We start from the raw sequence: 22314 nt of genomic DNA, 5'->3' as shown, positions 1-22314 counted from the left end.
GTTTATTTCTGCCACTTACTAGCTATGTGACCTGGCGCAAGTACTTAACCTCTCTGTTCAAACAAGGTTGTTCAGTCATCTGTGAAACGGGGCCCCCAGGGCTGTGTGAGGGTTACCTGTGAAGTTCTAACACCCCTTCCCCCTCCCCGCCTGAGTGTGCCTATGAGACTTGAGACCAGACTGGCCCTCGGCCCGCAGCAGGTTGCTAACCTCCCCCTGGGCCCCAAACTTGTCCAGCATGGAAGGATGACAGCACCAGAGACAGGTTTCAGAGCAGGAAACCTTCTAGTTTCTTTGTTGGGAGCAGGAGGTGGGGTGACTCCAGGGGAAGGGAAAGGCCCTTGAATCCTCGCCTCTCTCTCTTTCCAGATCCCTCTGTGGCCTCTCAGCTAAGGGGTGGAGGAGGGCAGGGGGAGAGTAGGGCAGACCTCTCAGAGGACTTGAGGAAGCAATGAGGGAGGGAGGAGCCACGCCTCACACTGAGGGAATGCCGAGGGCTGAGGGGTCATGGCCTCTGGAGGGAGAGCAGCTGGGAAGAGCCCCTCTTCCCACAGCCCCCCTCTCACAGGAACACAGGTCTGGGGCTGCTCACGGGCATTCAGATTCTGGTGCCTCCAGGGAGCCTTTTCCCTCAGGAGACGGGAGCCCATGAGGCACCCCTGGTCAGGCAGGCTGTCTTTCTGTCTGTCTGTACGTACAAATGCATACACTCTCTCACACATGCAGTACGCACCCATATACACGTGTGCCAGGCCTGGCTATGGAATGGGGAAAGGAACACAGACACCATTCTCATTGGACAAGCTTAAAACACAACATGGCTCATTTTTATTTTATCTCAGAAAAAAACATTCCCTTCAGAAGGAAAGGCAGTTAGATAGGGCCTCTGACTGGGTAGCTCTGAGCTACCCAGGCACACCGCACGGTGGGCCAGTCCTGACCTCCTCCCCGGAGCCCACAGTCTGGCAGCATTCCATTACAAGTCCCCGTCCTTGAGCCCAGCTTTGTGGCCCCAAAAGATGGCCCTGGGACTGATAGTGTAAGAAGTGCATGGCAGCTCATGGTCGCCAGAGAGGGCTGCCCGGGACTCCCTGGGCTGCCTCCCGGAGCCAGGTTAGCAGCAGGACTGACAACAGACCCAGCAACCAGGGAAGGAAGATTAAAAAAAAAAAAAAAAGGTATTCTTCACGCTTAACATTTTCTCCCGGAAAAAAAAAAAAAAAAAGAAAAACGCCACCTCTGGGCACAGCAGCTCCTGAACCCTTGGAAGGTCTGGAGAGGGTGGTCTGTGTGTGGGAGGGGGCCTGTTGGAGCCACCCTCCCTGCCCACCCAGCCTCGGGGCTGGCCAGCCTGCGCTGCCACAGCTGTGCTGCCAAGTCAGGGTGGTACTGCTAGATGCTTCCAGAGTGGGCTACCAGGCCCTGCCTGGCCAAGATGCTCTGGTGCTGTGGCCCTGACCTGATGCAGGGCCTCCCAACACGAAATGTCCATTTCCTCGGACTCCAAACTCTTCCTACCGGGCCTCATGCTGCTCCAGCCAGGGCTCCCTCTCTCAGTCCAAAGTGGGAACTGGCCATGAAAAGGGTCTCCAGACACATTCACTCTTTTCCCAACGTGACTGGTTCCATCCACCAAAAAGACAGATTTCCTTCCTGTAGGAAGGGGCAAACTCGGTGGATCATCAGGATACGCCTGCTCCGTCCTGGGCCAGGGGACCCTCAAGGCCAGGGGACTCTGGGCATGCTCCCTCGAGCTCATGGCTGAGGAGCTCCACATCTGGGAGGCCCATGTCCCCAGGGGACTCGTGGGCACTCCCTCCACTCACCAGCCCCAGGGTATAGCCATTGGGCCGCCGCTCAGGATGGGGGGCACTGCCATTGGCCCACACCCCAGGAGGATGGCCATTGAGGCGGAGGCTGATCTGCTCCCCGTCACTGCCATGAGCTGCCAAGGCCCGGGCACTGGTGCCACCTGCCTTGAAGGGCTCCCGCCGCCTCAGGATGTGGCTGCGAATGATCTTGCGGAAGGTCTGGCGGAACTCACGGATGCGGTAGGCGTAGATGAAGGGATTCACGACAGAATTGGTGTGGGAGAGGATGATGGTCAGGTACATGAGCCAGGGTGGGGCATGGCTACACTCCGAGCAGAAGAAGGTAAAGCAGTTGATGATATGCAGGGGCAGCCAGCAGAGGGCGAAGAGCCCCACGATGATGGCCAGCGACTTGGCGGCGTGGACCTCCTTCTGCAGCGTGGACCGCGCCCGCTCCCCCGGCAGAGGCTGGCTCTCCATCTGCTTCAGCTGTCGCCGAGCCGCCAGGAAGATCCGCACGTAGACACCCAGCATGAGCAGCAGGGGCACCACGACACAGGCAAAGAAGTTGTAGTACACCATGTAGTTCATGGGGACCACATCCTCAAAGAGACAGGCCACCTGGCCCTCCCCGCAGTCCTTTGACTGGTTTCGGCCCTGCTTCGGCTGACCGCAGTTGTTCCAGCCCAGCATGGGCGTCAAGCCAATGGCGAACGACAGCACCCAGCAGACTGCAATGATGCCCTTGGCCCTGGTGCCAGTCACCAAGCCATTGTACCTGGGGAAGGGAGATTGGCATCAGAGGTCTGAAAAACCAAGGCTAGGTGGGGCCAAGAGTCAGAAACCCAGAGAGGCACCCTATCGCCCATCCACTGGCTGGAAGATCTTGGACCAGTTACTTCCTGCCTCCTAGCCTCAGTATCCTCCTCTGTTCAGGGTAGGTCCAAGCCCTGCCTTCTCCCACAGGAGCTCACAGGAGAGCAGGCTCCCTAGAAAGGAAACCACTGCATAGATATTCAGATGATTCCGAAATCATTTTACAAGTATTCCCGGGACTCTGTTAGTTCGGTTTGAGGGAATTTATAAGTGAAAGAACTTATCACCTCCATGTTGGTCTTAGCTGATGCTAGAGTGAGTTTCCCCTTGGAGTGGGAATGGGTCAGGAGTGTAGACTCAATGCCTGGGGGCAGAACATGCCAGATCAGACTTGTCGACGATTCATGTCTCTTGCACTCCATGCTCTTCCGTCCCCACTTAACTTAAGGTCTCCAGAAGCCCCCAAGGAGAGGTGGAGGTCCTGGGCAAAATACCCTCTCTCCCTTCCAAATTCACCCACAGCCCTCTGGAGAGACACGACATCAGTATGTCTTAACATTTATATAGCAGTCTTAACATTCAAGAAGAAAGAACTGCATGAGGTATTGAGGCCCAGAGAGGAAAAATAATCTGCCTGAAATCACTCAGGACTCTAGAGAGCCGGACTCAGTCCCAGACTCAGGGTGTTGACCTGATCCACCAGCCAGGAAGTTGACCCCAGGCCCACAGAAAAGGTGGCATAGACTTTATTAAAAGAAGGGCAGTCTGGGGCACCTGAGAGGCTCAGTCAGTTGGGCACCTGACTCTTGATTTTGGTTCAGGTCATGACCTCAGGGTCGTGAGTTCAAGCCATGTCAGCCTCTGCATTGGGCGGGGAGCCTGCTTAAGATTCTCTCTCTCCTGGGGTGCCTGCGTGGCTCAGTCGTTAAGCATCTGCCTTCGGCTCAGGGCGTGGTCCTGGAGTCCTGGGATCGAGCCCCACATCAGGCTCCTCTGCTGGAAGGCTGCTTCTTCCTCTCCCACTCCCCCCTCGCTGGCTGTCTCTCTCTCTCTGTCAAATAATAATAAAAAAAAAAGATTCTCTCTCCCTCTCCCTCTGCTCCCCTATCCCCCCATGCATGCCTGCACATGCACGCTCTCTCTCGCTCTCTCTCAAAAAAAAAAAAAAAGAATAGGCAATCCAAAAACCATCTCCCTGATTGAAGAAGGTGACCTCAGTGATCTCCGAGGGAATGACCGTCTGTTTAATGGTTTGGATTCTGGTGACACCAGACTGCCCTCCCCTTTCTCTGGTAAACCTTACTCATTCTTCGCATTCAGGCTAGATATTTTCCCCAAGAAGTTCCCTACCCAGGAGCAGCTAATCTCTACTCTCCGGGCTCCTGAGGCCAGGGGCGCCTAGGGGGCAGGGTTTTCCTGCACCCATCTCTGCATCGCCAGCATTGAGACAGGGACACATGGTAGATGCCCTTTACTTAATTCCAGAATGGGAAGCATCCCCAGAAACTATCCAGTCCATGGAGGGCAACCGTGGGCCTACAGCTAAGAAGTGTGTAAGGCAGGCTGGCAGGACACTGACCGTGTGTACAAGAGACAGCTCACACTGCGCAGCCCCTGGCCGCCCTGGCAGGATATGCTGCCAGTGCTGCCGGATCTCAGAAGGGGCCAAGGAGCTGATTCTCTGGGTAAGATCGCCTGTGGTTTACATTTTGTCAGCAAATTCAAATTAAGGGGAAAAAATCTGGTGCCCTCTGACCTCCTATCTAATCCAACCACCTCATTTTATAGATAGGAAAACTGAAGCCTGAGGCGAGGAATGGACTTGCCGTGGATGTTTCAGGAGCCCAGAACACCCTGGGCCAAGGTAAGTGTGTCAACTCTGAATCACGTCAGTTTCGAATCCCAAACAGTAACTGGGCAGGGCCACTCTTGGGAGCCCTGGACCCCATTTAGCAGGGGCTTGGGTGCCTGCACAGGGCTTGAAAGGAAGAGGGTCATGGACTTGACCATTTCCACCAAGCCACAGAGAGCCTACGCTGCCCTGTTTCCTATTCTGGACTTTCACACACAAAGTCTCGGGCTTTCCCCCCGCCCCCCCACTTAATACTTACACAGCATTTTGCTGTGTGCCAGGCACTGTTTTTAGTACTCTACAAATTATAATTTCTGTAATCTCATTGAATAGGAGACTATTTTAATGTTGGTATTTTTCCTGAGAAAAGTGTACCCCTCCCTGAGTTCCAGCACTGGTGCATTCCTGGTTTGGCCGTGTTCTGTCACCGTGCATCTCTGAGCCTTAGTTTCCTCATTTGTAAAATGGGACTAAGAATCCAGGGCCTGTGAGCACTGTCCCATGAGGGCAGAATGTAAGATCTGGGTGTGGAGATTACAGAGAGATGGGTTGTGAGTGAAGGTAAGTAAGAACTTCTCAGCTGAGCTGCGCACGCAAGAAAGGGGCTGCTTCAGGCAAAGTGAGCTTCCTGGCATTTGGCGCAACCAAGCAGAAGCAAGGAGTTACAGGGATGGTAGAGAGGACCCTGGAGACCACCTGCTTTGGGGATTTCCAAATTGTCCCCCAGCAGCCGACCTTCTGGCTCACGCTCCCAGGCAATCACAGAAGTAGGCCGGTGAGGAAGGGAGGCGGCTTAATATTTACCGAATGAATGAGGTGGTGGGGACGCCAGGGCCCAGCCCACAGGCTTCCAGGACAGTTTGAAAATCGCTGGTCTGTCCAACTGTCTACTTTTACAGACAAGAGGACCCATGAGGGGAAGTCTGGTGCTGCATTTTAAAACGAAAGCCCCTTGTGGGGACAGAAACAAACACGTTAATAGCACTTGCCCGTGCATGCAAAGAGTATCTCTGAGAAGATTCCCAACACTGACTTCCAGGAAGAGAATGGAAGGTAGGGCAGGGGACAAAAGGGACAGTTTTTCACCATATACCTGTTGTTCCTTTTTGATGTTTTAGTATGTGCAGGTAATAATTTATTTAAACACACACACGTGCACATCCGCACACACATCAAACAGATTAATTTGTTATTCAGAAGAAAAGTCCTTAGGTTGAGAGCCCTGGACCCAGGCCCCCGGGGAACTGGAACAGCATTAGGGCCCAAATGGAATAACAGCCAAGCCACAGCCTGGCCCAGGGACGTCCCCTGGGCTGCGTGCATGACTGATGGTAGGCACATCTTGGCCTCCTGGGCCGCAGGCAGAGACCGTCTAGTGTCAGTGGTGCCAAAGGCACCCAGCACAACACGCTGCCATCCGGGGGCCCACAGGCGTCACAGGGAGCGGGCACCAGAGCACTGCTCACCACGTTTGGAGGCACCTCTGCGTCCCTGCGTCTTCCAGCTCAAAGGCTGCCCCTTCCTGGGGACTCCCCATTACCCATATCGGGGGCTCACTCTATGATCCAAGAATTCCACCCACAACTCCAGGTGGGGCTTCGTGTGCATTTACCCTCCACTGAGAGAGGGTGGAGCTTGCCTAAACTGTCCGAAGGAGTCAGTGATCTAAGAGGTGAAGAGCCACTGACCCAAGGATGGAACCCAAACTGTTTGCTGGGCACAGACAGGCCTGAGCCAGCCTCACACCCTCCCTGCCCTCCTGTTCTGCCTGTCACCTCTCCCTGGCCCAGAGCCCACATATTCATTCCTTCCTTGGGGCCTTTGTCCAGGCTTCGCCCATTCCTGTTACACCTGTCCCCACACATACCCATCCTGTAAGACCCATCTAGCATCACCTCCTACAGGGAGCCCTCTCTCCCAATCCTGCCCTCCTTAGAAGGCAGGTACTTGGTTTCTGTCCCCATGGGGTGATTCATCACATGCACCTCGGGTCTTTGTACCAACTGCTGTCCCACATGTGGCCTGTTTCCCAAGGCGAGCGAGCGCTCACCAGAGGCTAATGTGAGAGGCAGGAGAGTCTCTCACCCTAGGCTTTCCGTCCTTTGGGGATACCGAGAGCTCCCATCTCTGCCTCTGGCCAGGCTGCTTCTCACTGGCTTCCTGATTCAACCCTGCCGTAGCCCACCAGGGTCCCTGCACTTGGGAAGGAGCACAGATTTTTCTGAAACTAAATTCATTTAAGAAAGAAAGAGAGAGGGGCACCTGGGTGGCTCAGCTGGTTAAGCATCTGACTTCGGCTCAGGTCATGATCTTGGGGTCCTGGGATTGTGCCCCGCATCAGGCTCCCTGCTCAGTGGGGAGTCTGCTTCTGCCTCTGCCCCTCCCTTTGCCCCCCCCATTGTGCTCTCTCTCTCTCAAATAAATAAAAAGTCTAAAAACAGAAAGAGGGGGGAGAAAGGAAAGAAAGGAGAGGACGGGAGGGGAGGGGAGAGGAAAGGAAAGGAAGGAAAGGGAAGAGGGAAAGAAGGGAGGGAGGGAAGGAAGGAAAGAAAGAGAGAGAGAGAGAGATGAAGGGTGAGTGACAAAGGTCTGGGGCTAGATGTGCAGGGCAGCAGTCAGGGGATGGACTCTTCCGAGCGCCAGCGCCAAATGCACCAACTGCGTGGCCCTGCAGAGGAGGGGACATACCCAGCTGGCAGGGGACGGGGGAGGCAGGAGTGGGCAGCCTGAGTCACACAGGGGCTCCAGCACTGCCAGGGGCTCCGGCTACTCGTGTGCCTTCACCTCGTTCCCCCGGCACCTCACGCCCCCCCTCCGTCCCCCTGCCCCCCCCACTCAGGGCCCTTGCGGAATGAGAAAGTGGAGGGACCCAAGGGAGCCTGGAACTTCAAGAAGGGCCCTGGAGCCCCCCGAGTCAGCAGACACTTTTCCTTCTCCTGCTCTGGCCTCCCCGTGAGTAACGCAAGGGTCATAACATCCGCCCAGGCCACAGTGCAGGGCTGTGCAGATCAAAGGAGAAACTGCGGAGCTCTCTGCAGCTCTCTGCCTGAGGGGCGGGGGCTGAGCGGCAGCAGCACCCGTCATCCCTAACGACTCCCAGACCCAAGAGCTGCAGGCTGACCCTTCCGAAGCTTTATCAAGCATTGCTCACACAGCCAGGGTCTGGGCGGGACTAGGTCCTGCTCTGGAAGACCGTGGGAACTGGGGATCCGGATGGGGTGGGGCAGGCCCAGGCTCCACTTAGGGACCCAGCTCTGAAACTCCAGCTGCTCAAGAAAGAGCCGCATCTCCATCTGCTGCATCCCACCAACCCTCCCTCCTCCTGGCCCCATCACTCCCATCCGCTCACTGGACACTTACACCACCTTCGTGAGCTCAGGAAGACAGGCCTGTCCCCTTTTGCAGATGAGGAAATGGGCCCAGAGAGCGACAGCTGACTTTTTCTGGTCACACAGCATGTCCCATAGTCCCTATATCAGGAATCATTCTCTTGACTCTCAGAATACAGAGATAAGAAAAAGAAGCTGAGACACTTTCAGTTGAGCCCCAATCTCTCCCTAGAATACTGTCTCCCTTTGAATCAGGGAAGGAAGTGAAAGCGACGTCTCTGCTTCCCCACTGAACGTTCCCAGCTCATGCTCAGCCTGTCCCCTAAAGTCGACACCAATGCTCGGCTCTCTAGTCTGCCTGGGGTCCTGTGTTCTGAGCTGTCCCTCAGTGAGCCTGGACTCTGGTCTCTGCTCTGCACTATAAGGCCAGGCCTCTATTAAGGCTGGCCAGCGTCCCCTCTTCGACGAGAGTCCTAAGCCTTCCTGTGACTGGAGCACCCTACAGGGCCACACGGGCCCAGGCTCTTCCCTTCCTTTGAGCGGCACGAGGAGGGTCCCTGCTTCCCGCTTTGAGCCCATGGGACAGCAGTGGCCAGGTGCAGGTCTGGGAGCCTGGAGCCACCCTGTGACTCTGTTTCCCAAAGACTGGAGTTGCAGTGGGTGACAGGCCACATTTCTTCCCAGGCCTAGTCCCGACTGCGCTGCCAACTCGTTGTGTGGCCCTGAGGGCTTGCCCCCTTCTCTGAGCCTCATTTGTCCATCCAGAAGATGAGAGGAAATGACCTCCAAGGGCCCCCTTGGGTCTGAGACTCTAAATTCCCACTGCTCCTCTTGCCCGCTGGGGTGCGCTCTGCCGGCACGGGGCTGCTGCGGCCTGCTCCACAGGTAGGCGCTTCACCTGTGCGGGAGAATCCGCCACAGGGCCAGGCACCCTGGTCCTCCAAGACCTCCCTCAGGGTCTGCAGCCACCCAGGCTGTGGAACCCCGCTCCTCCGAGGCAGGTTCAAGGAGGTGGGGCAGGAGGTCCCCTCCCCGCTCCCCACTCCAGGGGTGGGAGGTACTTCTTAGCTTCCCTCAGGGCCAGGTAGGTGGTGGACACACACAATGAACTCAGCCTCAGGGAAAGTCTTCATTTACACAATCACTTCACAAAAGATTCACCCGAAAAACCCCCTCCACTAGCTGAGCACACAGGCGCTCCAAGACCGTGAGCACTCCCTGACCTGAGGAGCACAAAATTTGCATATTGGTCCAAGTGACTCACTGTGGCATTCAGCCAAGTCACTTCCCCTCTCTGGGTCATTTTCCTAATGTGCAAACTGCGCGGCGGGCCCAGAGGAGCCGTGGGCGGGGGGGCTTCTAGCGCTGAGGGCCTGTGGTTTCCCGCGGCGCTCCGCCCACCCCAGCACCACGCCGTAGGAGCAAATGGCCCAGATGCTCCGCCCGGGCCACACACATCTGCCAACAGCCAAAGCAGCAGCCTCAACCACATAGCCTGGGGAAGACCGGGGAGGGCCAGAGGGCCCTGTGCCCACAGGGATCAGCTGGATTGGCGTGATTGCTGGCCATGGGCCGAGCCCTGGGCAGCCCCGGAGCGAGCCCCGTGGAGCTGTCCCCGGCGCAACACGCAGACATCAAAGACCAGATCCTGACCCCAGGTTCACCCTGACCCTGGCCGGCCACCGACCAGACCTTGGCACCAGTACCCTTTTCATGGATGTGAACCCCGGCAGGCGGCATGCCGAGGAAGAGGGGCAACCCGGCACCCCCAGCGCCCAGCTCACCGGAGTGGGATGCGGATGGCGATGTAGCGGTCAATGGCGATGGCCAGGAGGCTGAAGATGGAGCTCTGCGTGAGGACGAGGAGAAAGCAGGCGAAGAAGAGGCAGTTGTGGCAGGTGGCACAGAACCCTGTGCTGATGGTGATGGCGAAGGGGATAGCGAGGACTCCCACGGCAATGTCAGCTGCCGCCAGGGACACCACAAAGTAGTTGGTGACGTTCTGCAGGTTGCTGTTCAGCCACACAGCCCAGCACACCAGCACATTGCCCAGGATGGCCAGCACGGCGATGGCCAGCTCCACCACGATGTACGCCCAGGAGCCCATGGCGGGTACGGCTACAGACAGGCGGGGTCAGCAAGGGCGCAGGCCAGGCCAGCTCACGGTCCATAGCTGCAGTGCAGCTGGCCCTGCCCAGGCCCCCGAGCCCCTTCTTCACAGGAGCCAAGAGCGTCCCTGCCTATGACGGGGGCTCCCCAAGGGCTTTTTCACAGCCAACTCTGTGTCTCCAGAAACTGGGCCCTTTTCAGGGGCTCTGGCAGCATCTTGGCTCAGCTCGGCTTCGTAGTCCCCGAGGCACCTGCCAAGGGAGAAGCCTTGTGAGGAGCTGGACCACACGCAGAGAGGGCCAAGCTGAAGATTCCCAGGGGCAGCCATCAGTCCCACTCACCAGTGCCCTCCCTGCAGGCCACGCATCAGCCTGAGAACAACCCGCTGTGCCCCCCCCCCCCGGACACAGGGCTGGGAATCAGCCTAGGCCCTTGTGTTTTCTAAGGGAGACAGGAATCTTTGAAAGTTAAGTCACTTGTGTTGCCCCCCACGCTCAGCTTCCCAAGCCTTTTTGTGGCAGCCCTGAGCTCACTGCCACCCCCAGGACCCTTCCAGAAAGGCCCCCTCACTCCTCGGCTCTCCCAGGCCCACCTATCTTCTCTCTCCACCACCCTCAGTCCTCTCCATCCCCCAAGAGCTCTCCCTGGGAACCACCAGTACCTACCTACGTTAAGGAGAGGCCCAGAGACACCTAGAGCTCTGATGTGGAAGGACCTGGGTGGCCCATCTGGTCCTGTCTCCTGCTGCCGGCAGGTGAGCCCCCACGCCCTTGCTGGTGACGCTGCTCAGTGTGGAGGAGCGGGCACAGAGGGAGCCCGCTCCTCGGCAGCCCCTGCCACCTGACTGCATGTCTGGGCGGGGGCGCGGCCTCACCTCCCCCTTCACCTCCCTCCTCCCACGCCCGCTGCCCAACCTGCTCCTCTGCCTGGCTGACACGGGGATAGACTGAGTTTAGTATGGTGCTGGGCAGAAAGCCGGGTGCTCAGCCAGGACTTGCTGGGGAACCGCAGGCAAGGATGGTTTTTTCTTTTCTAGGCCTCAGTTTCCTCATTGATACCATGAGGAGACTGGACCCCAGATAGACTCTGGGGACCACTGCAGCTCTCACTCATGATTTCATCCATGAGAAGGACATAAATAGATCTGAAAGGGCTCCCCCAGAGTCAAGATGTCACAGAAGTGTAAGGAAGCACAAGCAGAAGTTGAGGTCTCCGTCTCCCCCAGCCCAAACCCTCGGGGCTCCCTTGAGCTTGTGAAATGGTCTCCATCTCCCCCTACCAGCGTGGGGGCCTCTCCCCACTGCCGCTGACCCGCCTGTCACACTCACAGGTGCTGCCTCGTGGTGTCCCCTCGTGCCAAATCCCCTCCTCGAGTCCTGGGCCTTCATGGGGCCCCACGTGCTCGTGGGCACAGCTGCTGCCTGCATGGGGACAAGAGGCCCAAAGCTGCCTTTCAGCTGCGCACACATGGGTTCAGGTAACCTTGGGAGAAGGTGACTCATGGTCCCTTGTCATGTTCCAAGGGCCGGGCTCCTCCCACCCCATCCAGGAGGTGACAGAGGGCTGCAACAGAGAGGAACACCAAATCTTCTCCTAAATCCAGTGTGCCTCAGGCGGCTGGACCTACACCCAGGGGCTTTTCCCTGTGCCCACCGGAGGCTCGAACAGAGCACCCAACACTAGGAAACAGGACAGGAAAGAGGAGGCAAAGTCCCTGAAAAGTGGAGGGGTTCTTGCAGCCTGCGGCAGACCCAACGGGCTTCTCCCAGGCCTAGCAGGGGCTAAGACTGAGGGACCACAAAGGAATCCCAAGGCCCTGCTACGGCGCAGGGTACTTGCCAGCCAGCTGCTCACGAAGCCTGTCCCTGGCAGAGGAGGACTAGACCAAGTCTCCTGGTCCTATCCCTGGCCCCAGAGTGTTCCTGGGCTAGAGCCCAAAGCAGCACTCGCCAGGGACCCCCCAACTGCAGAAGCTGTGTGTCCAGGGCCTAGTTTTTATTCAGCAGAAGGAAAGTGACAGGCCCAAGACTGCCTGTCCCCTAGGAGCCTCGCAGGCCTAGCAGTAGAGGCAGCAGGCCACTGTCCAGCGGGGTCTGGCCAGGCCCAGAAAGCCTCAGGGACCCTGCCTCCTGCTACCAGTGAGCTCTCTGCCCTCTAGCCTCTTCACCATCACCCGTCGCCCTTCCTACCCGGACTTCGGCCTCTCCAGAGGAATCTGCATGGAGACACGACACAGACTCTCCCAATCAGACCAGCCCAGGCCAGAAGCCTGACTTGGCCCCAGACCATTGTCCACATTCAGAGGGCCCCTCCTGGGGAAAGAGGAAGTAGGACCACCAGCGGACCACCTGAATATGTATCACACTTCTGTGGATCTGAGGCTGGGCTGCCCTATCCCACTGCCCAGAGCCCTGCTGATGGGGTCACACCACCAGCACCTGTCCTGGATGCCAGGCTGATTCCATGAGCCAGGATGCCTGCATTGGAAGGGCCTTCAAGGGGCATAACCCAGCCCTCTGTTTGGTGAGGCTCTCCTAGCCGCCCCAGGCACCTGCCTGCGTACCCCCAGTCCTCAGGGCCTCCCTACCACCTTCTGCACTATGGGATCCCATGGTGACCAGCACCTGGTACCAACACTCTTCCTGACTACGCTGAAGCCACCTTCCTGCCCAACGCCAGGCCTGCGGTGCCCTCCCAATCTCACTGGACACACGGATCCCCCTGCCCACATCAGTCCTGCAAGGAGCTAACGCCCCTGACCGCTGGGTCCTAAAAGGCTGCCTCTCTGCACATCTGGCTCCCCATCTGCCCTTCCTCCAGCATTCCTACGGGCTCACTCCATCCTGGGGTGAGGCTGGCCTGGCCCCACAGGCAGCCCAGGCATCTGTCAAATCAGAGCGCCAGCCCTAAATCAGAGAACGTCAGTGGAGCCCAAAGCACCAGGGGACAGACAGGGCAGGAAGAAGGCTGAACAGCCTCCTACTGGAGCCATTCTGCGGGAAGGTTGGGAGCTTCCCAGCCATAGGTGGGGAAATCAGCCCCGGGGGTGGGGGCGCCCTAACTTGTGACCTTTGTCAGACTTTCATGGTGTAAATGCTCCCAGGATAGCCCATTTCAAGCTACTGATGTGTCACTGACAAGAAATGTGAATTAGACACACAGCTCAAGGGAGCCTGTGTCACTGGGCTCTGGTCACCAGTGAGCCACCAAGCCCTGCGCTCTCCCTGGATGCCAGGGCTCTACTCCAGGCCCTCTTAGCTTGGGCAGCCTGCTTGGGAGCTCACAATATGAGAGCACGGTGACAGTGGGGTCATTCTCTTGGCCCTAAGAGCCCCGTTTTACAGATGAGGAAGCTAAGTCCCAAAGAGGTTAACAACCTCTCCCAGCCTTACCGAGAGCATGAGAGGGTGGGATAGAGCTGAGGGAAATGCCCATGAAAAACACAGCAGCAGGAAGATTTCCTGGGGCCTCCTTGCCCCTCTCTGGCTTCCCTCCCCTCAGAGGCCTCCTAGAGCAACAGGAAGGTCTGAGGCCCAAGAGGAGGGGGCCAGGGGCGGGGCCAGGATCTGGCAATTTCCTATCCCTCTCTGTTGGCTCTATCTAATTAATTCTTGAGTCATCTGTTGCTAGCCGGGAAAGGAAATTAAATGTTAATAATGTAATATTTCCCTCTGATTATCCCTTGTTGGGGACAGGGCAGAGGGCAGAAGCTGTCCCATAAAAACTAGAGACAGGTGCTAGGGAACGTGCATGATGAGCCTTGAAAGGACAACCCCGTAGGACTCCCAGCAGTCAGATTCAAAGCTGCTGCTGCTGCTCTGGCCTTCCTCCTCACCCCCACCGACCTGGCCACATTAATTAAAACTCCATTTAATCAAAACCCACATATTTCCTGACCCACTTCTGGCTCCTTATAAGTCCCACTAGCAAGGCTTTCTGTACACATGCCCAATGGCAGCTGTAACTCCCAGTCTGCGGGACGGACCTGCCTGCTAGCTTCCAGGTACGACCCTGTACCCCTGCTCCTGGGTGCTGCACGGGGCAACACACCAGGCCCAGTGTAGGGACTCAGACCTGGCATAAGCATGCTCGGTCCAGTCCTGGGCTCCAGAATCCTGCCCTGAGACTCTTGCATTGCTTCCTCATAGCCAATGTTACACTCTGCGTACCTACTCTGTGCCCAGCAGCGTCCCAACCGCTGGATCGCAGGGAGCTCTGTGCCACATGCTGCTGAGCCCAGCCCCAGAAGGGTCCTGAGCCTACAGTGGGGGGACCCTGAAGGAGGAATTGTCCCAGGAGACTGCTGAGAGTCAGCTGCTACCCTAGTGAGCAGGTCACTCCCCATCTCCAGGGCCTCGGTTCCCACTAAAGATGAGCCTGCAAACCACAATTCTGAAGCACAGGAGAACAACTCAAGCTAAGAAAGATATGGAACAGCACCCAAAATACCGAGATTCATTCATTCCGGAAGAGATGAAGGTACTAATCTAATAATGCTTGTCAAAGACATTTAGGATCTTTAAAGAGATGAAAAAAGGAAAAGCATTCACAAGAATGAGAACTTAGGACGCGACTGGCAGAAATGAAACAGGAACAGATGAACATGAACAAGAAATAATATAAAATCCCCGAGAGGAAAACTAAGGGGACGGAGGCAGAGGACACAATCCACACGACGCGCTTCAGGCCCGCACGCAGCTGGAGACACGGGACCGGCGGGCGCATCGGCACCGAGGAATCATCGCAGCAACCTCACGAAGACACGAAGCCCGCGAGGAGATACAGCTGAGACACGGAAGGCGGGCGGAGAAGTACCAGGCCCTGTCTCACGGGAGCTGTCAGTGTGGAGAGGCAACAGGCAAAGAACTAGCTGGACAGGCTGCCCGGCTCCAGCTCGCAACCACAAGCCCGCCGCTGGCTCTGCCGTGACCGGCCTTTGGAGTGGCCCGGGCCTGGGCGCAGGGGCCCTGGGACCTACAAAGCCCGTCTCCAAACCCACTAGCTGGAGTGGGGGGGCCAGTGTCTTCCAGGGCTGCCTGGAGGTGAGCAACCATGGAGCACTGGTGCCTCTTCCCTCCCCCCTTCCCTCCCTGCAGGACGACTTCAGCACCCTGGTGCAGGCCGGGCTCAAAGAACCAGGCCTCCCCCCTCCCCCACTGCCTCACTGCCCCTCTGGAGGCTGCTGCTCAGCCCCAGGGGCAGGATGTGGGCAGGAACTGGCGGGGTGGAGAGCCAGCTCCCTGTACTGAATCTGGCCCCTAGAGCAGCCCCCACATCACTGGCTCCTGGGGCCACAGGGCCTCACCCAGCTCCTTTCTCCCCCCACGGGGGCCCAGAGTCCCTCTCCTGTCCCCACACAACCAGGCCAGATACCGGGAGGGTCTGCATCCTCCCAAACTGAGGTATCCATTCAGCCCCTCACTGGCCACCTCGCTGACAGCCCCCCTCCAAGAGGTCACCCCACACACAAGGTGCTGGGTGCCCATTCTGTGGTGGAAGGAGCTCAGGTGGGTTCCCACTCCTGCTCCATCCCACACTCCCTGAGGTCCTGAGCAAGTGTCTTCCCCTCTGTACCAAGGCTCCTGTGAGATGGCACCCTAGCACGTGCTTGGCACCCACACCTCCCTCAAATGAACCCTCTGATGGTGGGATGACAGGCATTATGATGCCTGAAGGTGTCATAGGGGGGCAGAGCGGTCCTAGATGGCCCGAGTGGGCCTGGGTGGGGCCCTGGCAGAAGGCTGGTCTGTGGGAGGGCAGGAGCTCCTTAGAGGGTGGCCCTACTGAGGATGGGAGGGAGGCAGACCAACTTCTGGGGTCCCTGGGACGAAGGTGTGATGATGCAGCCCTGGAAGCTGAAGGGAGAGGCTGAGAGCGTTAGCCAGCAAGGGCAGCAAGGCCTGTGGACTGCACCAGATGCCACGCGGCTCTGCCACTGCCCCTTGTTAAGTCAGTGGTCCCCTGTACCTGGTTCTCGGTTCGCAAAGGCCACTGAGGGGCCAGAGGTGAACACCTCTGTGATGGGAGACAGAGACCACCAGCCCACGCACCAGGAGAGGCACCAGAGTGCTGCTGCCTGCCCCTCCCTGGCGCACGAAGGCAGCCCCTCCTCCAGGGAATAGCTGGGCTGGGGGAGAGGTGGCAGCAGCAGAAGAGGGAGCCACAGAAAGACAGCGCCAGCCCCTGCCCAGCATCTTCTGAGACAGGCCTGTCCTGCGGAAGAGGGTCTGGGCCCGAAGCACTTTGGATGGTTTCCCAGAGGTGGGGCCATTCGGGCTAGACTTGGAGGACAGGGAAATGAGGGGAGGGAGGGGAGAGATTCCAGGCAAAGACAACAGCCTATATGAGGCTCAGAGGCCTGTCAGAGAAGGCCTGAGGGGGTTCCTGGAAAGCTGGAGCACCCCGTCTTCCCTGTGTACCTCCCCTCATGCCCTCCTCCGTAGGCTGGAGTGAGAGGCGGCCGCTCTTCCCCTCCATCCAGACCTTCCCAACCCCGGCAGGATCCCGTGGACCCCACACTGCAGGGGCCCTTTCCATGATTCTGTAGGCAGGGGCTGGGGGACCTTTGCCACTAAACTGCCCCTTCATACCACCTAGAGCTCCCAGGCCCTGTCCAGAAGGTGAGCGGTCTCCTGGGGGCCTCCTCTCTGCATCCCAGCTCCAAGCTCCTACCCGTTCCCCACCTCCCTTCCCACTCTGGGCCCAGCGCAGACCTCCAGGGTACCGCTCTCAGGCACCACACCCCAACCATTGCCTCCAACCTCCAGACGGTGAAGTCACCCCTCCCTTCTGTGACTGCTAATGCTTCTTGGGCCCAGACCCTTTCCCTAGGGGTTGGGATTTGTTCCTTTTGGTCAGCACCTGACTCCCTGTGTCTCCTCAGCAGCCCCAACACAAACCCCAAAACCCCTTCTCAGCATACTTCATGCCGAGGCCGTCCCTCTCGTCATCTTCCCCTTAGCTTCCCTTGTGCACATCTTTCAGGACCCAGTTTGAGTCGTGGCAGACAAGAAAAACGCCACAAGATGGTTGGGCTGGCAATCCCAGCTCACCGGGGTAAGGGAGCTCAGGAATGAAACAGGTTAAATGTGGCAGGGTGTGATGCCCTGAAGCCAACTCTGGTCCACATGTCCCTCCGCCCACGGTGATGCCCTGTGGTGTCCCCACCCCCCCACGCCACAAGGCCAACAGCCTCCCTTTGGGGTTCCCCAGCTCAAGCACAGACCCCAGTCTGTCCTCTGGTCTGACCTGCCCCTTTCATGACCATCTTTCATTTACTCTCCATCACAACACTGTACATTGAGCATTGCTCGTTGTATCTTGCTTGTTTGACAAATAAGACAGCGAGTGCGCCAAGGAGGCAAGACCAGAGCCCAGGTTTGGGCATTGAAATCTGCTGTCCATTGGGATGCCCTTGAAGCCAGCCATTGCTCTCTTGCGCCGTGGGCTCCTAGAAGGCAGGACCACGGTGTGGTTGGGGGCCTGCAACTCACAGACCAACGTGAGGGACGGCAACACACAAGCCCCCAAAGCCTGGCCAGGACTGACGTGGCAGCCTCTCACCTGCTCTCCTTATCTGGGCTGTCCTCAACTTCTCTGAGGTTATGAACAGGGAAGCTGGCTTAACCCAGAACCTGGTCTATACTGAGGGAATTAGGATGGGGGGCGGTGGCCCCGGACACCAGAACCTAGGAGAGCCAGGGAGACCCTAAAGGGCAAGGACAGAGCCAGGAGGTGTTGACACCACTACCTGTGGACCAGCCTCAGCGAGGAGCTCCTGTCATGGACCTGCTGAGACCTGGGATGGGGAGCTGGCCTACAGGGCAGAGCCTTCCCAGCCCAGCCAAGGCCCCAGGACCCGCCACAGCAGGACTAAGGAGGGAGCCCCTGACCTCCAACATCCTCCGTGGCCCACTGCACTCCAAAGAGCTCCCCATCATGGTCCCCACGGTGGGGACAACCAGGGGCAACCACGGCGCGGCATGGAGGTAATGCAGAGAGTGTTCTCGAGGGTGCAGAGGCTGGCTGGACAAGAGGCCAAAGCGAGGGCAGCCTTAGTTCTGAGCAAGAGGCGAGCACAGGCCCTATGGGTGGAAACGGGCCTGGGTGCTCCCTGAAATGGTGAGGGACAGCTGGACAAAGGGGCAGCCTAATCGCCCCCCAGGGGCCAACCACAACTCCAGCCCTAGGGAATGGGGGATGGGGGCGACCTGCCCTCCAGCTTCTCCTTCTCCCTCCACAGATCCCTCGGCCTCCGCCTTGGCCTCCACCGTCCTCCCATTGTACAGTCTGGAAAATTAAAGTCCAAAGCGGCATGTGGTGGTGCCCCGAACGCAGAGATCTCTGCTCCGCGGCCCCGCGGCCCCCTCCTTGATGCTTTGGGCCGTCCTGCGCCAAATCCCTCGAGGGCCGCCACCATTCCCGCCATTCCTACCTCAGCTCAGGGCAGCCCGGCAGACCGCCAGGTCCACTCCGAGACGTGCACCCACCCTGCCCGACCTCCGGACACCCCTGGGTCCCCTAAGTCCGGGTCCCGCCACCATTGTCCCCGGAACGCTCCCGCCTCGGCCCTGGTTCCAGACTCCCCTCCTCGCCGCGCCCCAGGCGTTCGGGATGCCGAGCGTCTGCCCTCGCCGTTCCTCCCCCCGGAACGCGGTCCCCTCCCCGGGCTGCTCCACCTGCGGAAGCCCTCTCTCGCCCCCGGGGGTCCGACCCGCCCTCCCTCGGGCAGCTCCTCTGTGCCCCAGGCCACCCCCCGCCGGGCGCGTCCGGAAGGTTCGCCGAGAGCCCTGGGGCCGGCCCGTGGCGCCTAGACGGACCGACGGACGTTCCCCGCACGTCACCTGCGGGTCCAGACGCCTGCCCCCCAACCTCCGCCGCCGGGGCAGTCGGGCTCTCGGGCCCCCTCCTCTCCCCTCCCCTCCCCGCCTATCCGTGCGCACCTTCCGGTCCAGTTTGGGGCGGCCCGGAGGGTCCGCACACCGTCCCGCGGCCGGGCTTAGGACGTGCACCCTCGCCTGAGCCGCCCCTGCACCCGCCGTTCCGGTCCCCGCCTCGGGGCAGAGCTCGGACCCCAGCCCCGTGAACTCGTTCTCGGGGTGGCGGGAAGAAAGGGACGGGGCGGCGGGGTGCCCTGAAGGGAGGGGTCCCTAGCCAACCCTCCCTGCCAGCCCCTCAGCCTCCGACGGCCCCACACCGCCCGGCCTCCCGCCGGGGACCCCGGGGGCCCCGCACCGGAGACCCCGGCTGACCTGCAGCTCGCGCGCCGGCTCCCGCTGTCTCCGCGGCGTCTCGGGCTTGGGCTCCGGCCGCGTCGCTCACGGGCGCCCCCTGCAGGCGGCTTCGAAATTCGCACTGTCCCCGCCCCGCCCCGCCGCGCGGGGAAACCGAGGCCCCAAGTGCGGGGCCGGGGATCGGAGGACCCGGCCTGCGAGCCTGGCCGATGCTCGCAGTAGGACGAGGCCACGACCGGCTGCACCGCGCCACATCCCTGACCGCGCGGTCCCCCAGCGTGTTCTTCCTGGCTCGCGTCGGTCTGGCCGCCTCCCGCGCCGCACCCCCTCCCCTTCGACGAGCGTCCCCGCCCGAGTTCTCCTCCCCGCCCGGCCCTTGGCCCGCACTCCCTTTCCTCCAAGAAGACTCCAGGGCTGCCCCTGCTGCTCCGGTCCTCCCGGAACTCTGCTATATCCCTCATCATCGTAGCTGAGTTGGGTCGGTGCCTGTCTTTGTCATCCCTCCCAGTGTCCCCCTGTGATCTGGGAAGCGCCCAGTGCCAGCTCCTCTTCAAGTCTTTCCATGGCTGCACTGCTCCTGAAGGATAAAGGCCAGCCTCCTTCCCTAGGCATTCAAGGCTTTCAGCCATGAGGCCCTGCCCGGTTTCCGGCTTGGCCCTCCCTTCCTGAGCCTTGGCCCAGGTTGGGGGGAGGGGGGCTGGAGTGCAGGTAGGGTACCTCAGCTCAAAGGATGCCTTTAGGAAGCCAACCCCAGTTTCCAGTGGCCCCTCTGACTGTCCCAGCACAGACTCTGGGCCAGGGCCCCTCCTGTTCTTATAACCTCTGGGGCCCATTTGGGACCTGTCCCCCACCTCCACTTCTCTGAGCAAAGTGGAGTCGTCTTCTGCACCACACACTAACCTGGAATCCTAGACTCTTGGGCTGGGAATCCATCCTCCTCTCACCCCCAGGTCCATGTTTTAGAGACTTCAAATTGGGAATGACCTCACAATGGCCCCGGTCCAGCCATACAAGGGGACCCACCTTCTACCCTTGCATCGGGCAGGCCTCATGGCTGAAGGGCTTGAATGCCTACCCCAGTTCTGGGCACAGCAGGATGGACTATATCAGACGGCCAGAAGCCAGGGCACTGGTGGCCAAGGGCTCATGGGAACCCTTGCATTCTTGAACCTCCAGGGGCCCGCAGGGTCATGATGAGAAGCCCAGGGGAGCGGCTTGTGCAGGGCCAGACCGGACCCTAGAGCTAGGCCCCCAGCAGGAGCACGATGTCTCCCACAGGAGGAGAGCGCCAGTAGGAGGTGGGAGCCCAGGCGCAGCTGAGGAACTCGAGTCTGAGGCCATACCCATCACTCGCCTGGAATCAGCCAGCTTCCCTTGCCTGGCAGCCTCCTCCAACTCTTTCCTAAGCCTGAGCTCCTGTCGCCATTCAGCCACCTCATGTCCCCAGGTTCCTGTTTTCCCTAATATCCAGTGTTAGGATAGGCCATGGGGGTGGAGAAGGGTAGGCTGGGAGGGGTCAGCACCCCAACACAACTCCAGGTTTTGGTGAGGCACACATGAGATTTTTCAAATTGGGAACAGTCCCTGGATCCCTTTCCAGCCTCCAGCCTGGCCCTTCCCCACCTTGGCCCCCCATCCCCCAGTCTAGGCCTTTGTAGCCCCAGCCCTCTTCCCACATACCTCCTGGGAGGGGTAATGGGGGACCAAAGGAAGGAGCTCCCCCACCAGGCAGGGACACTGCCCCTGGGACTGCCCTCTGGGGCTGCACTGGTCCCGTGGCTTTCCCTCAGCCTTGAGGTTCCCATTGCCTCACCTGTAAAATAGAGCTGTTTTGTTTCTGCCCTGCCACCTCCTGAGCCAGAGTCAGACTGTGAGGTACCAGCTGGAGGCGCTGCCTGGCCAGGGGATACGCCCCCACGCCCTCGGCCTCCCACCCTTGTTTCTGTGCCATCTCATGGGACAAGCTACTCCTATAGTGGAAAAAAACCCTCCTGACCACACCTTTTGGGCCCATAGTCATTCAAGTCCTCACTCAACAAACGTGCAAGAACAGCTTGTCTTGAGGGTGACCTGGGGCCTAGAAGGGACTGTGGGGTTTCATGGGGCAGAGACCAACACTCAGCCAACCTCGGTGGTGGCGGGGGAGGGGGGGTGTCACTCTTGCCCCTCTAACCCCCAGCATGGGCCCCCAGTGAATCTCTCCCCTGCTTTTTCCATTCTGGGGCCCAGCACCTTTCCCACCCAGACCTCCCCACGTGTGACCTGGCCATGCACACGCCTGTCTCCACGCCAGACGGGCCCCATGCCCGGGGACTGAAGGCTTCGTTTCTACACCTGGTCCTCGTGGCCAGAGCACCAAAGCCCTCAGAGTTCACCCCTGGGGCCCACTTGGCGGCCCCCAATTCCTTGGCATGGGTGCCCCGGGCCTGGGGTAGGTGTGTCCTCAGGCTAGAGGTGGTTAGGCAGGGCGTTGGTTCCACCCCAGAGCCAGCTCCTCGGGAACCCTGGGACCTGCCACGCTGGAAGCACCACCAGGTCCCCAGCCTTACCCTCTGGCAGTCTTTCCCCAGCCAGTTAGAGGCAGAGGGAGCTGCTCCAATGGTCCCGCGTCATCTGTCACATGTCTCTGTCCAGGTCTCCAGTGAAGCCATTGCCTAGATGGCACACACCGGGACCGTCCAGTTCAGCAATGACAGGAAGCAGTTATGGGGGAGGGCTGCTCATGAACCCTGCTTCCCCTGCCGAGCGGACGTGCTCATGGTTGACCCACATCTCCTGGGCTTCCCACACTACAGGCCCTCCAAACCCATGCTCCTGGCACCACAGTGCTGGCCTTGCTGTCTCACCAGTGCGGTGCCCTCTTCAGCCTGGAGAACACTCCTCAGGTGTCTTGGCCATAGGGGATGCCCCTGTGCAGGCCCGAGGGAGCTCAGGGCCAGGGGGGGTGGGCAGCATGGGCCTGCTGATCCTCGGGCATGGGGATGCCCCTGGCAGGCCCCACTTTCTACCTCTGGGCCTTGGTGTCCCTGCCCAGCTCCAGGTCAGGCTTTGAAGGCTACGGGTGCCCGCCCTTCCTTCCGTCCAAGCCCAGGCTCCTCAGAGGGGCCAGCTGGGCTTTCTCTTGCTCCAGATTTCTGGTCTCAGACCGCCCCACCCCCCACCCC

At 59.4% G+C, this 22314-nt stretch overlaps 1 protein-coding gene across 4 annotated transcripts; it reads right to left on the bottom strand.

The window, feature by feature from the left end:
- Positions 1–805: 805 nt before the first annotated feature.
- Positions 806–21723, bottom strand: ADORA2A (adenosine A2a receptor). 4 transcript variants are annotated; one of them, XM_008697521.2, is made up of 4 exons: positions 21700–21723; positions 11246–11338; positions 9593–10168; positions 806–2589 (listed from the first exon to the last, which is right to left on the bottom strand). In XM_008697521.2, the coding sequence occupies exons 3-4, from the start codon at positions 9913–9915 to the stop codon at positions 1683–1685; spliced, it is 1230 nt and encodes a 409-aa protein (XP_008695743.1). In that variant the 5' UTR covers positions 9916–10168; positions 11246–11338; positions 21700–21723; the 3' UTR covers positions 806–1682. The 4 variants fall into 4 exon arrangements, with proteins under 4 accessions (XP_008695743.1, XP_040475420.1, XP_040475422.1 ...); XM_040619486.1 differs by lacking the exon at positions 21700–21723 and adding an exon at positions 19169–19222; XM_040619488.1 differs by lacking the exons at positions 11246–11338; positions 21700–21723 and adding an exon at positions 19169–19237.
- Positions 21724–22314: the final 591 nt, after the last annotated feature.

The sequence above is a fragment of the Ursus maritimus genome, unplaced genomic scaffold (assembly GCF_017311325.1).
Source record: "Ursus maritimus isolate PB19 unplaced genomic scaffold, ASM1731132v1 scaffold_33, whole genome shotgun sequence".
Classification (NCBI taxonomy): domain Eukaryota; kingdom Metazoa; phylum Chordata; class Mammalia; order Carnivora; family Ursidae; genus Ursus; species Ursus maritimus.
Note: the sequence above shows the minus strand (reverse complement) of the source record. Positions and strands in the feature narration are given on the sequence as shown.

What these genes read in the sequence shown, in the direction of transcription:
- ADORA2A (XM_008697521.2), bottom strand. Translation starts at nt 9,915, where the DNA reads ATGGGCTCCTGGGCGTACATCGTGGTGGAGCTGGCCATCGCCGTGCTG. An exon ending in GCCATCCGCATCCCACTCCG is followed by an intron (nt 2,590 to 9,592) that starts GTGAGCTGGGCG and finishes TCCCTTCCCCAG; the next exon opens with GTACAATGGCTTGGTGACTG.